Here is a 22,547-nt window from a genome sequence, read left to right on the forward strand (position 1 = left end):
GTCGATGCAGAATGGGCTTTTAGCGCAGAGTGCACTTACAATCCTGATGTCCATGATGCATGCTTGTCAGTTGCTGCAGATTCACATGTGTGGTATTTCGACAGTGGTGCTACAAAGCACATTACCTCACATCGTGAATTGTTTACCTCTCTCGAGTCTGTCCCTCATGGGAATTCAGTCACTTGTGCCAACAATGCCTCTTATCCGGTTCAGGGAGTTGGAAAGATTGTGCTTACTGCTGCAAATGGCAGTTCTTTCACACTTGTTGATGCACTTTATGTACCTGGGATCAAGAAGAATCTTTTGTCTGTATCCGCACTTGCTAGACTTGGACTTGTAGTCAAATTTGTGGATGACAGATGTACAGTTCATGATCTCAGTTTTGTGATGAAATTGTTGCATCTGGCCTCTTGTGCTGTGGGCTGTATAAGCTCACTTTGTATGACAAGTGTGGATAAAATTTTGCAAATGCTGTTGCAGATTCAAGGGCTATTTCAGATGCTAAACTTTGGCATGCACGTTTTGGTCATCTGAATTTTTCCAGTTTGCTGCGTTTGTAGAAATCTGATATGGTTGCTTCTTTGCCGCCTCTTGAAGCACCTGTCAAACATGTTTGTGAAGGCAATATTTTGGGTAAGATGCAGCATTCTAAGTTTCCAAAGAATGGTTCAGTTCGGGCCACATGCAGGTTGCAGCTTGTGCATAGTGATGTTTGTGGGCCCATGCAAACTCCATCCTTGGGCAATTACCTTTACTTCGTGACTTTCATTGATGATTACTCCAGGCATGCATGGGTATTTCCGCTTAAAGCGAAGTCCGAAGTTTTTATGTGCTTCAAACAATTTCTGGCTATGGCTGAAAATGTCTCGAAATGTACTATGGGCACCCTCCATTCCAATCGAGGGGGGGGATTATATGTCTCATGAATTTAATGCATTTCTGGCTAGTCGTGGGATAAAACACCAATGTACAGTGCCTTATACACCTCAACAAAATGGTGTTGCTGAGAGGAAAAACAGGTCACTGACGAAAATGGCACGATGTATGGTCAAAAGTCAAGCTTTGCCGCATTCTTTTTGGCTTGAGGCCATCATGTGTGCCACTTATGTACTAAACAGGTGTCCTACAAAAGCTTTGTAGTCTATTAGTCCATATGAAGCATGGCATGATAGAAAGCCTTCTATTGAGCACATGCGTGTTTTTGGCTGTTTGGCATATACTTTGGTGCCACAAGTGCAATGCAGAAAATTGGATGATAAGGCTGTCAAATGTATTTTTGTTGGTTATAGTGTTGAAAGCAAAGGTTACTGGTTGTATCATCCGCAAACAAAATGTATTCTGGTTTCTTGGGATGTAGTGTTTGTGGAAGATTCTGTTCAGCCCTTGTTGTCATGTACTAGAGACAGTAATGTAAGCTAACAGGACATTTATGACACTTTGTTGCCTCTTTTCAGTGGTGGAAATACGAATGTAAGTTCCAATGAGGCAAATGTACAGCCTATGGGGGTTTCTGAAAATGTTTTAGATCAGCCTATTACTGATGCAGATGTACATGATGTACTTGATGAGGAAAGGGCTGAAAATGAGCAGGCTAGAGGTATGCCAAAATGGCTAGTGCACACTTTGCGTGACAGTAAATTGGATGCACCTTTGTCTAGTCGTACTCGTTCAGGCTCTCGCCATGCATCTTATGCATCAGATTGTTATGCTTTGGCTGTGTCTAGCTTACATGATGTTGAGGAGCCTCTGTCTTTTGATGAAGCATAGAATTCAAAAAATTGGATGGCTGCCATGCAATCAGAATATGATGCACTTATAGAAAATGACACATGGACTTTATGTGATTTGGATCCTGGCAAAAAGGCCATTGGTACGAAGTGGGTTTACAAGTTGAAACGCAAGCCAGATGGTGAGATCGATCGCCATAAGGCTGAACTAGTTGCAAAGGGTTATGCACAACAAAATAGCATTGATTATGAAGAGACTTTTGCTCCCACTTGTCGTATGACTACTGTGCGTTTTCTATGTGCATTGGCAGCTCATTTTGGTTGGGATGTACATCAATCAGACATTGTTACTGCTTTCTTGAATGGTGACATATTTGAGGAAGTTTATGTAATGCAACCTCGCGGTTTTGTCATAAAAGGACAAGAGGACAAAGTGTGCAGATGTAAGAAGGCTTTGTATGGGTTGAAGCAATCCCCTCGTACTTGGTATGAGAAAGCTGACACTCATTTGGTGAAACGAGGCTTTCGTAACAGTCCAACAGAAAGCACATTGTATGTAAAGCGTGAGGATGATGTACTTCTCATTGTGGTTCTTTATGTCGATGATTTGTTGATCACTGGACCAAATGAGAGACATATTGCTAAATTTAAGGCTGATTTGAATGCTACTTTCAAGATGAAAGATTTGGGGCTGTTGCATCATTACTTTGGTATACAGTTTAAGCAGTGTGATGGTGGTATTGCCTTGTGTCAGAAAAGTTACATAGAAACACTGCTATGTAAGTTTGGACTTGAGGAATGCAAACCTATTGCCACCTCCATGGAGACAGGTTTGAAGTTGAGTCTACATGATGATGGCGATCCTACTGATGTCACTCTTTACCAAACTGTTGTTGGCTGCCTCATTTATGTATGCAACACGAGGCGAGATATTCAGTTTGCAGTCTCACAGGTTAGCAGATTTATGCATAGCCCAGGGTCTAAGCATTGGCAGGATGTCAAGAGGATTTTCCGCTACCTGAGTGGCACTTTACATCTTGGCTTGTTTTATCCCAAGGGAGGTCATTGTCGCTAGACTTACATGCTTTTTCATACTCAGATTGGGCTGGTTGTTTTGACACGCAAGTGTCCACAAGTGGTTTTTGTTTCATGCTTGGCAGTTCATGTATATCATGGTTGAGCAAGAAGCAACCTACTGTGGCCACTTCGAGTTGTGAGGTTGAGTACAGGGCAGTCTTCACAGCTACGGTTGAGTGTGTATGGCTCAGACGCCCTCTGGCTGATTTGGGTGTTGGACAAGATACTATCAACACTATCTACACTGACAGTCAGAGCGCATTGGTAGTTGTGAGGAACCCAGTTTTTCATGCTCGCACAAAGCACATTGAGGTGCATTACCACTATGTCAGGGAGAGGCTCTCAGCAGGAGATATCAACTTGGCTTATGTGCCAACACAGGACAACCTTGCAAATCTTTTCACAAAGGCATTGTCTCGTGAGAAGCTTGAAGCTTTCCGCAAAGCTTTGGGCTTACTCCCCTTTGTGGACTGATCATGTCCTTAGGGCATGGCACTTCCCTTTACTCATGTGCCATCTCTCGTTCACCACATCACTCCAGGGGGGATTTGTTACCATATATATGTGGTAGTGATGTGTGTGAACACATTTAGGACCGCCGGGGCATTTTTTCTCTCTTTAGGAGGTTTTTTCCCCGAGGATTGTATATACGCCCATCACTCTAGGGCTATCTATCTTTCCATTGCATACTAAGTAACACACTCTCTATTGTGTGCCTTGAGCTTCCTTCGTCCTCTCCAAGCTTTGTGCGTTTCTCTGCAACCCTAATTCCAACAACATCCAATCATTGGGATGAGCTTCCGATCTCAAGGGTTGTTTCTTGCGCATATTTGAGAGCATCTCTAAGATGGGGACAATGCATAGAAACTTAAGGTTATTTTCACTAAATCTAAAGTTGAGCCCCCCTACACGCATTCACTTATTTTTATATCTTGAATATTAGCCATATTATGTAAGGAGTTGACAATTGTCATCTGAATGGTGAGATTAATGTCTTGGCTCTTCAAAAGAAAGGTAGATTTTTTGCAATAGTTTTGGTAATATGTTTCTAGATGCGTTTACTTATGAAGGCAATAAATTTATTTGATGAGTATTCCATCCATAATTTTGTTTCTTAGAATGCCCCAATCATAGGAATATGCCCAAAGGGAAGGACTATATCATATTTGTCTATTTTTGCGGTGGATGCAAACAGATGATTGTTTGTAAATGCAATCATCAAAGCTCAATTTTGTAGGCATGTGGAATCATCAATAAGTTAGCTTGGGTAGTATGGGTGCATTTCATGCATTTGTCTCCACCCTATCTCTCTTTGTATAGAATCCATCGCCGGAGTGGGACATACCAATCGGTGGCTCAGCTTGGACCACTTTTCAATACCCCCCCCCCCCCCCCCCCCCCCCCCCCCCCCCCCCCCCCACCCCCGAACCCCCTCTCTCCCCGACCTTGGAGTGGGACAAACTGGCAGGGAGGTCGATATGGAACACTAGTTATATGAATGACATCTCTATTACCATCCCAAAACAACAAAATAGAATTGTAGTCAAGCCAAAAAATTCAATGGCCCCTGCTCTGGCCCATCCAATTCTCCACGCCTAGTTCACCCCTAGTACGTACTTAAAAAGAACCTCTAATTTGTTCATCAGCAGCATGCGGAGAGAGTTCATGGGCGGGGTGCTACGTTGTAGAGAAGTGCTGGTGTTCGCTGTGTTAACAAGGGCTTTTCTGTTCGCTTTGATCCTTCTATGGACGGTGCTTGGTCGCCATTACGACTCTTCAGCTCTCCTAAACCCACCTTGCCTACTTCCATCTTCTCGAGAGTATGGCCCTCCTCTGCTTCCCAAGCTCAGTGAAATCCTCGAGAAGTTCATCGTTTGGGATGGCGTCTACTACATTCGGATTGCAGAATGTGGTTATGAGTACGAGCAGACCTTTGCCTTCCTCCCAATCTTCCCCCTTGGCATTCGCCTTATTGCTGACACTGGTATATATCCTGTCCATTCATATATATATATATATCTTTTTTTTTTAGTATAAGAGAGAGAGAGAGAGAGAGAGAGAGAGAGAGAGAGAGAGAGAGAGAGAGGAGAAGAGAGTTATAATGTCATAGGAACAATCCCAAGAGACCTCTGATGAGCTTGAGCTCAAATCTGTTATTTAGAGGGAACTTGGATAACCAATCTATCACGCTTGGGTGATAGAAAGGCTCTTCCAGTTTCCTCTTCTTCTTCACACACACACACATACCCATGAGAGAAGAAATTTTAATTTTATATACACACACACATACACAATAAATAAATAAATAAATACATGTATGTAGCTTCTTTTAGTATATGAATATGTGTGTGAGAGAGAGAGAGAGAGAGAGAGAGAGAGAGAGAGAAGAGAAGAGAAGAAGAAGAAGAGAGTTATAATGTCATAGGAAGAATCCCAAGAGACCTCGAAGATCTATTTGATGAGTCTTCAGCTCAAATGTGTTATTTAGAGGGAACTTACACACAACACACACACACACACACACACACACAAATATATACACACACACACACACACATATAGAGAGAGAGGTAGCTATATTATTAACAACTTTTGGAGGCCAAACTCAAACCTGTTGGAATTAGGGTTGCAGAGAAACGCACACATAGCTTGGAGAAGACGAAGGAAGTTCATGCCACACAATAGAGAGTGTGTAACTTAGTGTGCAATGGAAAGATAGATAGCCCTAGAGTGATGGGCGTATATACAATGCTCGGGGAAAAAACCTCCTAAAGAGGGAAAAAATGCCCCGGCGGTCCTAGTGTGTTCACACATCACTACCACATGTATATGGTAACAAATCCCCCCTGGAGTGATGCGGTGAACGAGAGCTGGCACATGAGTAAAGGGAAGTACCATGCCCTAAGGACATGATCAGTCCACAAAGGGGAGTAAGCCCAAAGCTTTGCGGAAAGCTTCAAGCTTCTCACGCGACAATGCCTTTGTGAAAAGATGTGCAAGGTTGTCCTGTGTTGGCACATAAGCCAAGCTGATCTCTCCTGCTGAGAGCCTCTCCCTGACATAGTGGTAATGCACCCCAATGTGCTTTGTGCGAGCATGAAAAACTGGGTTCCTCGCAACTGCCAATGCGCTCTGACTGTCAGTGTAGATAGTGTTGGCAGTGTCTTGTCCAACACCCAAATCAGCCATAAGGCGTCTGAGCCATACACACTCAACCGTAGCTGTGAAGACTGCCCTGTACTCAGCCTCACAACTCGAAGTGGCCACAATAGGTTGCTTCTTGCTCAACCATGATATACATGAACTGCCTAGCATGAAACAAAAACCACTTGTGGACACTCGCGTGTCAAAACAACCAGCCCAATCTGAGTATGAAAAAGCATGTAAGTCTAGCGACAATGACCCCCCCTTGGGATAAAACAAGCCAAGATGTAAAGTGTCACTCAGGTAGCGGAAAATCCTCTTGACAGCCTGCCAATGCTTAGACCCTGGGCTATGCATAAATCTGCTGACCTGTGAGACTGCAAACTGAATATCTGGCCTCGTGTTGCATACATAAATGAGGCAGCCAACAGCAGTTTGGTAAAGAGTGACATCAGCAGGATCGCCAGCATCATGTAAACTCAACTTCAAACCTGTTTCCATGGGAGTGGCAATAGGTTTGCAATCCTCAAGTCCAAACTTACATAGCAATGTCTCTATGTAACTTTTCTGACACAAGGCAATACCACCATCACTGCTTAAACTGTATACCCAAGTAATGATGCAACAACCCCAAATCTTTCATCTTGAAAGTAGCATTCAAATCAGCCTTAAATTCAGCAATATGTCTCTCATTTGGTCCAGTGATCAACAAATCATCAACATAAAGAACCACAATGAGAAGTACATCACCCTCACGCTTTACATACAATGTGCGTTCTATTGGACTGTTACGAAAGCCTTGTTTGACCAATTGAGTGTCAGCTTTCTCATACCAAGTACGAGGAGATTGCTTCAACCCATACAAAGCCTTGTTACATTTGCACACTTTGTCCTCTTGTCCTTTTATGACAAAACCGCGAGGCTGCGTTACATAAACTTCCTCAAATATGTCACCATTTAAGAAAGTAGTAACAATGTCTGATTGATGTACATCCCAACCAAAATGAGCTGCCAATGCACATAGAAAACGCACAGTAGTCATACGACAAGTGGGAGCAAAAGTCTGTTTATAATCAATGCCTTTTTGCTGTGCATAACCCTTTGCAACAAGTCGAGCCTTATGGCGATCGATCTCACCATCCGGCTTGCGTTTTAACTTGTAAACCCACTTCGTACCAATGGCCTTTTTGCCAAGAGGTAAATCACATAAAGTCCATGTGTCATTTTCTATAAGTGCATCATATTCTGATTGCATGGCAGCCATCCAATTTTTTGAATTCTGTGCTTCATCAAAAGACAGAGGCTTCTCAACATCATGTAAGCTAGACACAGCCAAAGCATAACAATCTGATGCATAAGATGCATGGCGAGAGCCTTAACGAGTACGACTAGACAAAGGTGCATCCAATTTACTATCACGCAAAGTGTGCACCAGCCATTTTGGCATACCTCTAGCCTGCTCATTTTCAGCCCTTTCCTCATCAAGTACATCATGTACATCTGCATCAGTAAATAGGCTGATCTAGAACATTTTCAGAAACCCCCATAGGCTGTACATTTGCCTCATTGGAACTTACATTCGTATTTCCACCACTGAAAAGAGATAACAAAGTGTCGTAAATGTCCTGTGAGCTTACATTACTGTCTCTAGTACATGACAGCAAGGGCTGAACAGAATCTTCCACAAACACTACATCCCGTGAAACCAGAATACGTTTTGTTTGCGGATGATACAACTTGTAACCTTTGCTTTCAGCACTATAACCAACAAAAATACATTTGACAGCCTTATCATCCAAGTTTCTGCGCTGCACTTGTGGCACCAAAGCATATGCCAAACAGCCAAAAACATGCATGTGCTCAATAGAAGGCTTTCTATCATGCCATGCTTCATATGGAGTAATAGACTGCAAAGCTTTCGTAGGACACCTGTTAAGTACATAAGTGGCACACATGATGGCCTCAAGCCAAAAAGAATGTGGCAAAGCTTGATTTTTGACCATACATCGTGCCATTTCTGTAAGTGACCTGTTTTCCCTCTCAGCAACACCATTTTGCTGAGGTGTATAAGGCATTGTACATTGGTGTTTTATCCCACGACTAGCCAGAAATACATTAAATTCATGAGACATATACTCCCCCCCTCGATCGGAACGGAGGGTGTCCATAGTACATTTCGAGACATTTTCAGTCATAGCCAGAAATTGTTTGAAGCACATAAAAACTTCGGACTTCGCTATAAGCAGAAATACCCATGCATGCCTGGAGTAATCATCATGGAAAGTCACTAAGTACAGGTAATTGCCCAAGGACGGAGTTTGCACGGGCCCACAAACATCACTATGCACAAGCTGCAACCTGCATGTGGCCCGAACTGAACCATCCTTTGGAAATTTAGAACGTTGCATCTTACCCAAAATACAGCCTTCACAAACATGTTTGATAGGTGCTTCAAGAGGCGGCAAAGAAGCAACCATATCAGATTTCTGCAAACGTAGCAAACTGGCAAAATTCAGATGACCAAAACGTGCATGCCAAAGTTTTACATCTGAAATAGCCCTTGAATCTGCAACAGCATTTGTAAAATTTTGTCCACACTTGTCATACAAAGTGAGCTTATACAACCCACGGCACAAAAGCCCAGATGCAACAATTTCATCACCAAAACTGAGATCATGAACTGTACATCTGTCATCCACAAATTTGACTACAAGTCCAAGTCTAGCAAGTGCGGATACAAACAAGAGATTCTTCTTGATCCCAGGTACATAAAGTGCATCAACAAGTGTGAAAGAACTGCCATTAGCAGCAGTAAGCACAATCTTTCCAACTCCCTGAACCGGATAAGAGGCATTGTTGGCACAAGTGACTGAATTCCCATGAGGGACAGACTCGAGAGAGAGACAATTCACGATGTGAGGTAATGTGCTTTGTAGCACCACTGTCGAAATACCACACCTGTGAATCTACAGCAACTGACAAGCATGCATCATGGACAACAGGACTGTAAGTGCACTCTGCGCTAAAAGCCCATTCTGCATCAACATCAGCAACACAGGCTCCTTTCACAGAAGACTCAACAATGACTGCATTTGTAGTGGAACCAGCATTTGCAGTGGAACCACCCTCTTTCTTCTTAGCCTCTTTGGCCTTCAACTTAGGACACGACTTGATCAAGTGATCATTAGCTTTACAATAATGGCAACGCATCTTCTTTTTTCCCTTGTGACCAGAATTGCCCGACGAAGTGCTGCCATCAGAAGCATTAGGAACAGAAGTTTTGCCACTCGCAAGGAGCAGAACCATAAGAAGTGGCTGCATTGCTGTTACCACCCTTTCTTTGAGAAGCAATAAAAGCCTGTTCAACTGCACGCTGTCTAGTCCTGTTTGTTCTGGAAAGTGACTCTTGCAACGCAATTTGCATAATGCATCAAACTTGACAACTTCTGGATTTCCATGGGTCATAAGTCTCTAAGTACTAGCAAAAGTTTGGTAAGAATCTGGTAAGGCATCAAGAACAGTCTGCACAAGGGAACTGTCTAAAATAACTTCACCTGCAGAAATAAGTTGCTCATTGATATCCTTGACACTAGCAAGGAAAGTGTCCATATCATCTTCCTCATGCATAATCTTTGACTCGAGCTCTTTATGCAGCAAAGCAATTTTAGCCTCATTGCGGCTTGCATAAAGACTTGCTAGAATATCCCAAGCCTGTTTTGCAGATTTTGCTGAACAGATGTGAGGAACAATGGTGCGCTTTACAGACAACGCAATCAATGCATGAGCCTGCGCATCCTTAACATCCCAACGAGCTTGTTCTACCGTAGGCAAAACAACTCTAACAGCTGCAATCCTTGCAGCAAGACCCGATTGACTAACCCCTATTGCAACCATGTCTATTCGAGATCATTCAGACCAAAATGCTGCAGTCATTTCGTCTATCAGTTCCTGCACTTAAAAACAAGTCAAGAACAAATCAGTTTCATATTCAGGAATTCTTTTTCATAAAGTCATACAGCAGAATACTATCTGCTCTCAGTATCCCTGAAGCTCAAAGAGACATCAGTGACTCTAGTATTCTAAAAATCAAGGCATCTGTTGACAAAGGAGCGGAATAACTCCCCTCTTGTGCAACCTACTGCACTAGATCTCCGGCCAAGCTGAATTCTGGGTTCCATTTGGAATAGACTATGCTAAACCAAAAGCTTCAAGGTAAAGTTTCACAATCTGCGGAATATCTGCTAGGTCCTCCTCCTCCATCCAATTCGCATCCAATGCAGGATAGTTCTTGAATTTAACCAAGAACTGCCTTCTGACTTCACCCTTATTCTTTGTGTCCTTATGTGCCAAAATCTGTTCAGGAACAAGGATCTCCTCGTTTTCCTCCACTTCGGGTTGCTCATTGGGCTCCCTATCGTCGGGCACATCACCTTTAAAAGGTTTCAAGAGACTCACATGAAATGCATTGTGAATCCTCAAGCGTCTGGCAGTTTCAGTCGAAAGGAGACATCATTGATCTTTTCGGAGATTTGGAAAGGTCCGTAGTATCTCATACTAAGCTTTGGTAAAAGCCTCTCCTTCTTTCTCAGGCGTGCCTTCTCAAAACGTACGAGCACCCAATCATCCTCCTTCAATGTCAAATCGCGACGATGGCGATCCGCTGCCTTTTTCTGTCTTTCTTGAGATTTCTGCAAAGCCTCGTGGACCTTGGCAAAAGCCGTGTCCAAGTCGCGTGTATACTCATCGGCTTTAAAAATCTTATCTTTCGTGCTTAAGAAGGGTGGAACCTTCGCAACACCTTCAATAATCTCAAATGGCGCCTTCCCTGTCGAAGAGTGTATTGTGTTGTTGTAGGCAAACTCCACCAAAAGTAGATACTTTTCCCATTGAGTCTTTTGATCCGAGATATAAGACATCAATAAATCTAAAACCACCGAATTAGCAATCTCTCAATTGCCCGTCAGTCTGCGTGTGGAAAGATGACGAGAACTGTAACTGCGTGCCAATGTTCTCCCAAATTGCCTTCCAAAACAAACTCGTAAATCTGGGGTCCCTGTCGGAGACAATCGTCTCGAGCATGCCATGTAATCTGAAAATCTGGGCCACAAACAGTCTTCATTGGAATGAAATGAGCCTGCTTGCTCTTGAGTCGCGGCCAAAAGAAGTATCTTTCTACCCCTTTCATGGTGGTAGCAATGCCCTGGTGACCCGTAAAAGGCGGACAGTGTCATTCAGTCATAACCTTTTCCCTCAACGGCTGTGTAACGCACAACATGGTTTTTCTCATCAAGTAGCCATCCCAAATGGAATATCCCGCTACTGTCTCCCCATCCCGTATTCGTGTGAAAAGGTCTGCAAAATCTAGATCTGTGGCATACTGGTCGACCATATCCTCGAAGGTCCTATGATGTATCGCGGAAATAGCCAGAACCAACGGCTTCCGAGACAAAGCATCTGCCACCAAATTCTTCTGTCCCTGCACATGGACAATTTGGAAGTGAAACTGTGACAAGATGTTTGCCCACCGCATCTGCTTTTTCGAAAGCTGCTTTTGTGACAAGAAGTAGCGTAAACTCTGATGGTCTGTAAAGACAGTAAAATTTGCTCCGAGTAGGTAATGCCGCCACTGAGTAAGAGCATGGATAACTGCCAAAAGCTCTTTCTCATAAATCTGTGCTGTCAATTCCGGCCTTGAGAACAATCGGCTCTCGTAAGCAATGACATGGCCTTCTTGCATAAAGACCTTACCCAGACTACGATCACAAGCATCACAATATACTTCAAATGACTTCTGCAAGTCCGGCAAAGTCAACACTGGTCCCGTAGTCAATTTCTCTTTCAATGTCCGAAAGGCAGTCACCTCTGTGGGTCCCCACGAGAAAGGGACTCCTTTCTGTGTCAAGATATGCAAAGGGGAAGCAACCTCTGCAAACTTTTGAATGAACCGCCTGTAGTACGAACACAATCCCAAGAAGCTTCTAACTTCATGGACATTCGGGCCAATCACGGATAGTCTCTATCTTGGCCGGATCCATCTGCACTCCTGCTGCTGTTGACACAATGTGTCCCAAAAAGTGCATCTCTGGTAGGAAAAATTCACTTTTCTTCGCATTAATCACTAACTTGTGATCTCGTAATGCCTGAAAGACTTGAAGCAGATGATCTCTATGTTTTGCCTCATCCTTGGAGAAAACAATGATATCGTGAAAGAAATTGCCAACCAATAGCCTGTACTTTCGAAAAATCCCGTCTATCATCCGATTAAATTTCGCAGGAGCATTGGTTAAGCCAAAAGGAATCACCAAAAACTCAAATAACCCAAAAGGCATCCGAAAGGCTGTCTTGTAGACGTCTCCCGGCGCGATTCGGATATGATGATATTCACTTTTCAAGTCGATCCTGCTAAAGCACGAGGATCCTTGAAGTCTGTCAAGTATATCATTGATTCTAGGAATCGGAAATCTGTTCTTGATGGTTATTTTGTTGAGAGCTGAAACCGGCCTGTTCAATCCAAAAAGGGCGGTAGACTTTACTTTAAACCTTGATTTAGCTTTCACCCATTATTAGTCGTCTATTTTACCTGTACTTTCAAGACACAACAAAGGGGAGAGGGATACAGGCTGCTAGATTGCACCTGTATGAGTAGACAGACACCATATTGGCCCCTAACTTAGGCGCCCCTTTCGGTATTTCTTTATTGTTCAAAAGAGGGAATAAACGCTGTGGTTCCTACAAGCTGCCCCGCACAAACTCGGCTGAATTTCCACTGTTCCAGCCTGATTTCGGCAGCATAACTGTACTAGAACCCTTCACGGTCAGTATTCCCACGCATTGACTAACTTTCCCGACGCATACGGGCACTTTGCAAAACCTGGCGAGAATCTGCAGCACGCTGAATTCTCTGTTTTCAGCCCTGAAAATGCTCCAGATCGCCTGTACAGCGGTCCCCTTGCGTCCCCGAACCTCCTGGGGGTATTAGGGTCCGTTTAGGGCCAAAACCCTAAACCTGCAAAAATACACAGCAGGCTGTAATTCACTGTTTCGGGCTCCGTTTCGCGTGCCGGTCGCATCCCTAGCAAGTCCTCGAGCTCCCGCACCTGTAGGGCTACTTGCCCTTTGAATCGGACGAGATTTCTGGCGTGAAACCTCTCCGAATTCACCTGTACCTGCGGGGGGATTAGCCGCTAGCTAATCCAGTACCTGTGCAAGAGGCTCTTGCCTCGGCAATCGCGCATGAACCCACACAACTGTACATTGGTCAAATGAAGAGCCCACTAGAGGGGCATAACATACTGCCAAAGGGGAGAGAGAGGGCAGTGCGTAGCGTGCAGGGCATCACTCCTGGCACCGCACTGTGCATAAGAGGGAAAGCAAGCACTCCATAGCTCTTAACCTGTGACAGAGACTTGCAAAATGAGCCTCCCAACTATAAATCACGTTTTTGCCTTCTCTATAAGTAGTAAACTGGCCTCAGAGTGCCAAGTGTCACTCATTTGTGCATTTTCCCGCTTTAGACCCTCGGGTCTAAAAATATCTCACCTGCAGCCTCTGTTGACTTGGCCACAGAGTAACAAAATGATCCCCATGTCAAACTGCACGTAATGACGCGAAGACATTTTCAGGTCCCAAAATAGCAGTTCCCTAAATTTTAGGAGATGCTGCCATTGTATCTTTCTAGGTCATCCGACCCTCTTTGTACACTGTGGCCACATCCAAAACTGAAATGTAGCCTCTGTAGCAAAGGATTCCACTTTGGCTAGTCAATGACCCCACTTGGCTAACCATAGTCCTTGTCCAACCTTAGTGCTCTCTTGCCCTCAGGCCTGGACTCCCTCTGGACAGTTCCACACTAGCTATGCAATGCAGGGCAGTTAGATTTCCCGAGGGGTGTTTCCAAAAAGTGAAAGTAAATAGATAATAAGAAAGAAATCAACAAAAAGGATAGATAGTAGTCACACGCTGGTGACATACCCCCCTCTTGAAATCTCAAACGTCCTCGTTTGCATCTATGTCGTCCATGCTTACTGTCAACACTGATGTATTCAACACATGTCGACACATATACGACACATACATGCTCATTGTCAACCCTGGTGTATTCAACACCTCGTCGACTCATGTATTGCCTGCGTGTGAACCCTGTCCCAATGACATAGTGGTAGCTTCGCACTCTGCCATTGCTTTGAGTCACTAACTTTCCAATGACAAAATGGTAGCTGCACATTTTGCCACTGTCTTATAGTACACGTTGGATCCCGTAACACTTTCGAGCATACCCAAACCGACAGTTTAAGAATGCAGTTACACATGTACTCTTCAATAGAAGTAATCACTGTATCCTTGACAAACTGACAAGAAATACTCACTTCTATAGCACTAACCAAACTTTTGGACATTCCATAAGAGCAATTGCCAAACTGACAATCTGTACAGCTCTAACATTCATGTAACAGGTATTTCATTTGAGCTCACTTTAAATACCATGTACATCATTTGTTTCAGAAGCCATTGTCACACTGACAATCCATTTAGCTTTGAAACTCAAGGGGTCAAGGTAGGTTGCAAATCGAAGGCTTCCAGGTAAAGTGATAACACAGTTGGTGACTCTGCAAGTTCACCTTCTTCCATCCACTTAGCATCCATTGGTGGATAGTTTCTGAACTTTACCAAGTAACGCCTAGCAACCTTGCCTTTCACTTTCCTTTCTTTGTGTGCCAAAATCTGTTCAGGGACCAAGATTTCGTCAAGTTCCTCGACTTCCGGCTGATCTTCAGCTGGTATATCTTCTGGCACATCACCCACATAGGGTCTGAGAAGACTCACATGAAACGCATTGTGAATCTTCCAACTGTCAGGCAATTTCAGCCTATATGCAACATCACTGATTATGTCGCATACTTGAAAAGGCCCATAGTAACGCATGCTGAGCTTTGGAAACACTCTTTCCTTGCCCTTCATCTTCTTTAACCTTGCCTTTTCAAACCGTAGAAGCACCCAATCACCAAGTGAATATACCACTTCACGACGGTGACGATCAGCTGCTTTCTTTTGCTTTGCCTGAGTTCTTTCTAAGGCCACTTTGACCTTCTTGTACATTTCATCCATGTCTTGAACATACTTATCTGCTTCAAATATCTTGTCCTTTGTATGCAGTATGGGAGGAATTTTCTTGCCGCCTTCAACTATCTCAAAAGGTGCCTTGCCAGTTGATGAATGCACTGTATTATTGTATGCATACTCCACCAATGGCAAATACTGCTCCCACTTTCCTTTATGCTCTGACACATAGCACTTCAGCAGATCTAGGACAGTAGAATTTGCCTCTTCCGACTGCCCATCTGTTTGAGGATGAAATGACGAAGAGAATTTGAGCGTGGTGCCCATATTCTCAAACAAACCTCTCCAGAACAAACTTGTCATGCGTGGATCACGGTCGCTAACAATCGACTGTGGCATGCCATGATACTTGAAAATATTGCTCATAAACAAGCGTGCCATCTGATCTGGCTTTATCTTCTTCCTGACAGGAATAAAATGAGCCTGTTTGCTGAATCTGCAAATAATGGTCCAAATACCATCATTTCCTGTCTGCGTTCTTGGAAGATCAAAGATAAAATCCATAGCAATACTTTCCCATGGTTTATCTGGAATAGGTAGTGGTTGCAATAACCCTGGTGCCTTTTGCCTGTCAAACTTGACCTTTTGGCATATTAGGCATTCTCGCACAAAGGCATCCACATCCCTTCTCAATGTAGGCCAATAGAAGAATGTCTCAACCGCTTTAACTGTAGCATCGATACCACGATGCCCTGCATACGGTGGGACATGACTCTCTTCCATAACTTTGCGTCGCAATGGCTTTGTGACACACAATCTGCCATGCATCATCATGAACCCGTCTTTAAGAAGATAGTGTTCATGACGTTGTCCATCCATTAGTTGCTCGAAGACCCTTGCAAAATCTTCATCATTTGCATACTGTTCTCTCATATCATCAAGTTCATGATGATAAGGAATCGACACAGCTGAAATTTGTGGCTTCCTTGACAAGGCATCAGCCACAACGTTCTTCTTGCCTTCCACATGCACAATCTGAAAATGGAACATGGACAAGATATTTGCCCATCGCATATGCTTTTCAGATAACTTTGTCTGTGTCAAGAAGTATCGCAAGGTCTGATGATCCGTTTGGACAACGAAGTCTGCACCTAGCAGGTAGTGTTTCCAACTTAAGAGCGCATGAATCACAGCCAGTAACTCTTTCTCATAGACCTGCATGGTCATCTCTGGCCCTTGCAAAATTCTGCTCTCATAGGCTACTACCCTGCCATCTTGCATTAGCACTGCACCAATGCTACTACCGCAGGCATCACACTGGACCACAAATGACTTCCTAAGATCTGGCAACACAATGACTGGATCCGAAGTCATCTTTTCCTTTAAGAGATTAAAAGCTGAAATCTCTTTTTGTGTCCAACTAAAGGTGACTGCCTTCTTTTGAAGAGCATGTAAAGGTGAAGCAATCTCAGCGAAATTTCGGATAAACCTTCTGTAATAGGAGCATAGTCCCAAAAAGCTTCGGACATCATGCACCGTCTTCAAATTTGGCCATGACTTGATCGCTTCAACTTTTGCAGGATCCATTCTGACACCATCCTTTGAGACAATGTGTCCCAGAAAGTGAATCTCTTCCAGAAAAAACTCACTTTTCTTTGCATTGATGAGCAACCTATGACTGCGTAGCTCTTTGAACACAATGGCCAAGTGATGCCTATGCTCCTCTTCATTCTTTGAGTAGACTATCATGTCATCAAAGAATGTACCAACAAACTGCTGGTGTGGACGGAAAATTCTGTCCATCATCCTATTAAACGTAGCAGGAGCATTTGTGAGACCAAAGGGCATCACTAAAAATTCGTAAAGGCCAAACGTTGTTCTAAAAGCAGTCTTGTGCACATCCTCTGATCTAATGCGGATCTGATGATACCCACTCTTTAGATCTATCCTGCTAAACATAGCTGCTCCTTCTAATTTGTCCATAATATCATCAATTCTAGGTATAGGGAACCTATTCTTGATGGTATTCTTGTTCAGTGCACGGTAGTCGATGCACATACGCCATGAGCCATCTTTTTTCTGCACCAACAATACTGGAGAACAGAATGGAGATGAACTGGGCTGAATCAGCCCTTTTTCTAACAGCTCCTGTACTTGGCCCATTATCTCTTTCTGCTGAGCCGCACTAACCCTGTACGGAGGCTTATTTGGTGGGCTACAGCCTGGCACCAAATCTATCGCATGGTCCTCGGGTCTCTCTGGCGGTAGTTGAGACGGTAATGAATCGGAAAAACAGTCACTATACTGTTGTAAAAACATTGACCTTTCTTTATCTAGCACAGATAAATTTGATTCATCACAATCTGACACTTCACGTGCAAAAACCAAGTACGCAGAAAGATGCTTTTTCATTACAGAAGTAATAGCAGAAGCTGATACAGTAGGAATAGACTCCCCTTTAAGCTTTACATCCAGAATGTGAGTCTTTCCCCTGCTCTGTACAGTGATCTTTTTGTTGTAGGCATCCATGATTCCCTGTACACGAAACAACCAAGGAATACCTAACAACACATCACATCCGTCCAGTGGCATGATGTAAAATTCTTCAGCATCTACATAGGACTGGATATGTAGACGCAACTTTCCAATGATGGGTGTCACAGCCTCTGTATGGCCAGGACATGCCAAACCTGCCTCTGCTGTATACCCCATCTCTTCAGGTCTGATTCCCAACTTTGAAGCCAATTCTGGGGAAATAAAGTTGGCTTTGGCACCTGGATCAAAGAAGATAAGCACTGTTTGATCCCTAACCTTTCCCCATGCTCTGCAAAGCTCACTTGCATCTGAATTTGGCTTGTCGCCCACCATATCTGGCACTAGACCAGCCATGGGCTTCTTTCCCTTCCTGTCCTCCTTGTCTTCAGAATCAGCTGGCCTTTTCTTTGTAGGACAGTTGTAAGCAATGTGGCCAGGCTGCTCACATATAAAGCATTTGTTCTCTGTCCTCAGGACCTTCTTTTGCTCTTCTGACTTGCGAGGAAAACGTCTTTTCCATTTCTTTGCTGGTCCTTTTTCTGATTCAGCCGTAGCTTTGTCTTTCCCTGCGTTGGCTGACTCCTGAGTCCCTTTAGGAGCCTCATTGGGAACGTGCTTCTTGGCTGAATTTTTCTTGCCTGATCCTGCCTTGACGCCAGTGTTAAATTCACAATCTTCTCCCTTGAGCAAACCATTGCCAGTGTTTGCTACCTCGATGAGCTGCGTCAAAGTAGTGACTTTTGTCTTCGTGCAGTATTTTCTCAATCCTTTGGGTAGGCCACAACAGTATTTTTCTATCTGTTCTGTCAATGGCACAAACCTATAGGAAGTTACTGGAAGTAGAGCTTTCCAAAACTTCCGATTGTAATCATCCAGATTTCTGCAAGTGGCAGCATTAAGCTGGTGCCATTCTGTCATGACATCTGCTTCGAAATCATCAGATAACCATGCTGCTGCAAAAATCTGCTTGAAGTAAATCCATGTGGACGGAGCTTGCCCTTGAAGCAATAAAGTTGTCCACCATTGTCCCGCATTCCCTGTCAAGAAAGTGGCTGCCTTGCGGACCTTTGAAGCCTCTGTAAAGTTTCCCCCTGCATAGGCCTTGTCAAACTGCTGGAGGAATGAAAGAGCCTTCTTCCTGTCATCAAACCCTGTAAAGGTCGTGAATGACACACCTTTGCCACCTTCTTTGTACGGAGTTGGCCTCTCCAGCGGCGTTAAATTGTCATATGGAAGTGACTGAAACATGGGAACACTAATAGGGTTCATCTGTGTTCCTTGGCCGCTATTAACTTGACCTGGAAATGCCATATTTGGCTGCTGATTTGTAATTCCAGCCATGCCAAAATTTGCTTGTGGCATCCCAAATTGTCCCTGAGTGCTTTGAAACCCTGGTTGCATACCCATGACACTGTACATGGGGTTAGGCATCATCGTTTGAGCACCCGCAAACACTGTTCCTGGCGTATAAAACTGATTTCCAAGTGCATGACCAGCCATGCTCTGAAATACCGATCCACCTCCAAAATAGCCAGGGTGTACTGAAGGTGGTGGGAAGACCTGTTGCATAGCCTGTAGGTTGCTTCCCTGCCCATTAGAACCAGCTATAGGCTGCTGAAAGGTGGCGGGCTGAATTGGTACAGCTTGAAAAACTGGCATCTCAGCCACCTGTTCTTGCACCTTAGGCATACGTTGTGGAGACTGCATGTTCTCCGTCAAGTGTACAGGTGTTTCCATTGACTGTGCGGTATGAATCACCTGTGTTCGAGCCTTAACAGGCTTTTGAATATGATCCAGTGACCCAACTTGCTGAGACGGAACCGGAGGTTGCAGAAAGGCTAAAAACCTCGGATTCTGCATTACTTGTGTGAACATAGCCACAGCAGTAACCAACTGGGTCCTGAATATATCATCATCAGTCTGTGGTGGTCTTGAGGACTCACCCACTTCATGTGTCTGTTGACCCTGTGAAGAGGAAACCTCTTCAGTCACATCATCTGGTCTGTCAGCCATAATTACAATTCCCTGTGTCTCGTCTATGATCCCCTGTGTCTTCAAGTCCAAAACTGACCAAGGCTCACTTCTATGGGAAAAAGTGATTTTATCCCGTCGATGGAACCATGAAACCGGCCTGTTCAATCCAAAAAGGGCGGTAGACTTTACTTTAAACCTTGATTTAGCTTTCACCCATTATTAGTCGTCTATTTTACCTGTACTTTCAAGACACAACAAAGGGGAGAGGGATACAGGCTGCTAGATTGCACCTGTATGAGTAGACAGACACCATATTGGCCCCTAACTTAGGCGCCCCTTTCGGTATTTCTTTATTGTTCAAAAGAGGGAATAAACGCTGTGGTTCCTACAAGCTGCCCCGCACAAACTCGGCTGAATTTCCATTGTTCCAGCCTGATTTCGGCAGCATAACTGTACTAGAACCCTTCACGGTCAGTATTCCCACGCATTGACTAACTTTCCCGACGCATACGGGCACTTTGCAAAACCTGGCGAGAATCTGCAGCACGCTGAATTCTCTGTTTTCAGCCCTGAAAATGCTCCAGATCGCCTGTACAGCGGTCCCCTTGCGTCCCCGAACCTCCTGGGGGTATTAGGGTCCGTTTAGGGCCAAAACCCTAAACCTGCAAAAATACACAGCAGGCTGTAATTCACTGTTTCGGGCTCCGTTTCGCGTGCCGGTCGCATCCCTAGCAAGTCCTCGAGCTCCCGCACCTGTAGGGCTACTTGCCCTTTGAATCGGACGAGATTTCTGGCGTGAAACCTCTCCGAATTCACCTGTACCTGCGGGGGGATTAGCCGCTAGCTAATCCAGTACCTGTGCAAGAGGCTCTTGCCTCGGCAATCGCGCATGAACCCACACAACTGTACATTGGTCAAATGAAGAGCCCACTAGAGGGGCATAACATACTGCCAAAGGGGAGAGAGAGGGCAGTGCGTAGCGTGCAGGGCATCACTCCTGGCACCGCACTGTGCATAAGAGGGAAAGCAAGCACTCCATAGCTCTTAACCTGTGACAGAGACTTGCAAAATGAGCCTCCCAACTATAAATCACGTTTTTGCCTTCTCTATAAGTAGTAAACTGGCCTCAGAGTGCCAAGTGTCACTCATTTGTGCATTTTCCCGCTTTAGACCCTCGGGTCTAAAAATATCTCACCTGCAGCCTCTGTTGACTTGGCCACAGAGTAACAAAATGATCCCCATGTCAAACTGCACGTAATGACGCGAAGACATTTTCAGGTCCCAAAATAGCAGTTCCCTAAATTTTAGGAGATGCTGCCATTGTATCTTTCTAGGTCATCCGACCCTCTTTGTACACTGTGGCCACATCCAAAACTGAAATGTAGCCTCTGTAGCAAAGGATTCCACTTTGGCTAGTCAATGACCCCACTTGGCTAACCATAGTCCTTGTCCAACCTTAGTGCTCTCTTGCCCTCAGGCCTGGACTCCCTCTGGACAGTTCCACACTAGCTATGCAATGCAGGGCAGTTAGATTTCCCGAGGGGTGTTTCCAAAAAGTGAAAGTAAATAGATAATAAGAAAGAAATCAACAAAAAGGATAGATAGTAGTCACACGCTGGTGACATGAGCTCTATAATCTATGCACATTCTCCAAGATCCGTCTTTCTTCAAAACCAACAACACTAGAGAGCAATACGGTGAAGTACTAGGTTGGACAAGACCCTTTTTCAAGAGGTCTTTTACTTTTGCTCATAATCTCTTCGTTTTGGGCTCGGCTCACACGGTTCGGTGGCCGGTTCGGTGGCATGCTTCCAGGAATCAGATCAATAGTATGATCTTCAGGACGAGCGGGTGGTAACTCGCTTGGCAGTCCCTCTGAGAAGCAATCGGCATGAGAGTGGAGAAAATCTTGGCGTTCTTTATCAAGTTCAGACATATTAGTCCTATCCTCATCACTCAACTCTTTCATAAAGATCGAGTAAACAAATAGAGTGGATTTTATTAACTTTGAAATGGCCGAAGCCGATACAATAGGGATAGACTTGCCCTTAAGTTTAATGTCAAGTATAATGGTTCTGCCCTTCTCTGTGGTCAGTGTCGCTTTCCTCGCCCGATAGTCGACCACGGCGTTGTTCTTGTGGTACCAGGGAATTCCCAAGAGAACATCACAACCTTCCAAAGGCATTATGTAAAAGTCCTCATGCCCCAAATTACCCTGACATATAATGGCTACGTCTTTGCCGGGTGCCGCTAGAACTGCCTCTGCAAGCGGTCCCATCTGATTGGGAATGATCTCTAGCCACGCCGCCAATTCGGGTGAAATGAAGTTGGCCTTGGCTCCTCCATCAAAAAAGATCAGGGCTTCTTGGTCTTTCACTTTGCCCCAAGCTCGGCAAAGTTTTGTATTCTCGTCCAACGTGCTGGGATCGGTACCCTCGCAATCTGGAACCAGTCTTGTTTTCATCTTGCCTTTTCTTCCACGTTCCTCAGCTGCTCTCGAACTCTTAGGCCTTTCGTCGTCCTTGTTGTTCTGTTCTTTCTGTGCCTTTTTAGGGCACTTCGCGAAGATTTGTCCAGTTTCCCCACATCCAAAGCACTTTCCTTCCCTGATGTAGCGAGCCTGCTCCTGAGGAGTAAGCTTGGGTTGTGCATCTTTCTTTTCTGGGTTTCTCTTTCTCTTTCTACTTTTATTTGTTGAAGTTTGTTTGGCTCTTTGTGTCATGATCTCATCGGTGGGGTAGGTCAAACTGCCAAAGTAAATAGCAAAACCCCGTTTCGCATGACTCATCAACTCCTAAATGGAAGCTGACTTTTGTTCTAAGCAGTGATCTCGGATCTCTGTAGGAAGACCCAAGGTAAACCGCTCAATCTGTTCCTTGAACAAGATCTTCTTAAATGAAGAGGCAGGTAGAAAAGAGCTCTAGAATCTCTCGCAATAAGCGTCCACTGTATCCTTCTTGGTCATCCGAAGATGGTTCCAAGCAGTTCATCTATCGCGTTCATACTCTGGAGTCAGCCAAGAAGAAATAAAAA

The 22,547-nt window shown here is 44.3% G+C and overlaps 1 protein-coding gene across 3 annotated transcripts in view; it reads left to right on the forward strand.

The window, feature by feature from the left end:
* Positions 1-4,359: 4,359 nt before the first annotated feature.
* Positions 4,360-22,547, forward strand: part of LOC147461161 (transferases, transferring hexosyl groups) — an 81,880-nt gene continuing 63,692 nt past the window's right edge. The window contains exon 1 of one of the 3 annotated variants that reach the window (XM_086508784.1): positions 4,360-4,788. In XM_086508784.1, the coding sequence (XP_086364910.1) occupies positions 4,455-4,788 (334 nt within the window). In that variant the 5' untranslated portion in view covers positions 4,360-4,454. The remainder of the gene's footprint in view (positions 4,789-22,547) is intronic. The other 2 variants (XM_086508785.1, XM_086508783.1) reach the window with 2 other exon arrangements.

Source organism: Adiantum capillus-veneris, chromosome 3 (genome assembly GCF_014529385.1).
Source record: "Adiantum capillus-veneris isolate H3 chromosome 3, ASM1452938v2, whole genome shotgun sequence".
Taxonomy (NCBI): Eukaryota; Viridiplantae; Streptophyta; class Polypodiopsida; order Polypodiales; family Pteridaceae; genus Adiantum; species Adiantum capillus-veneris.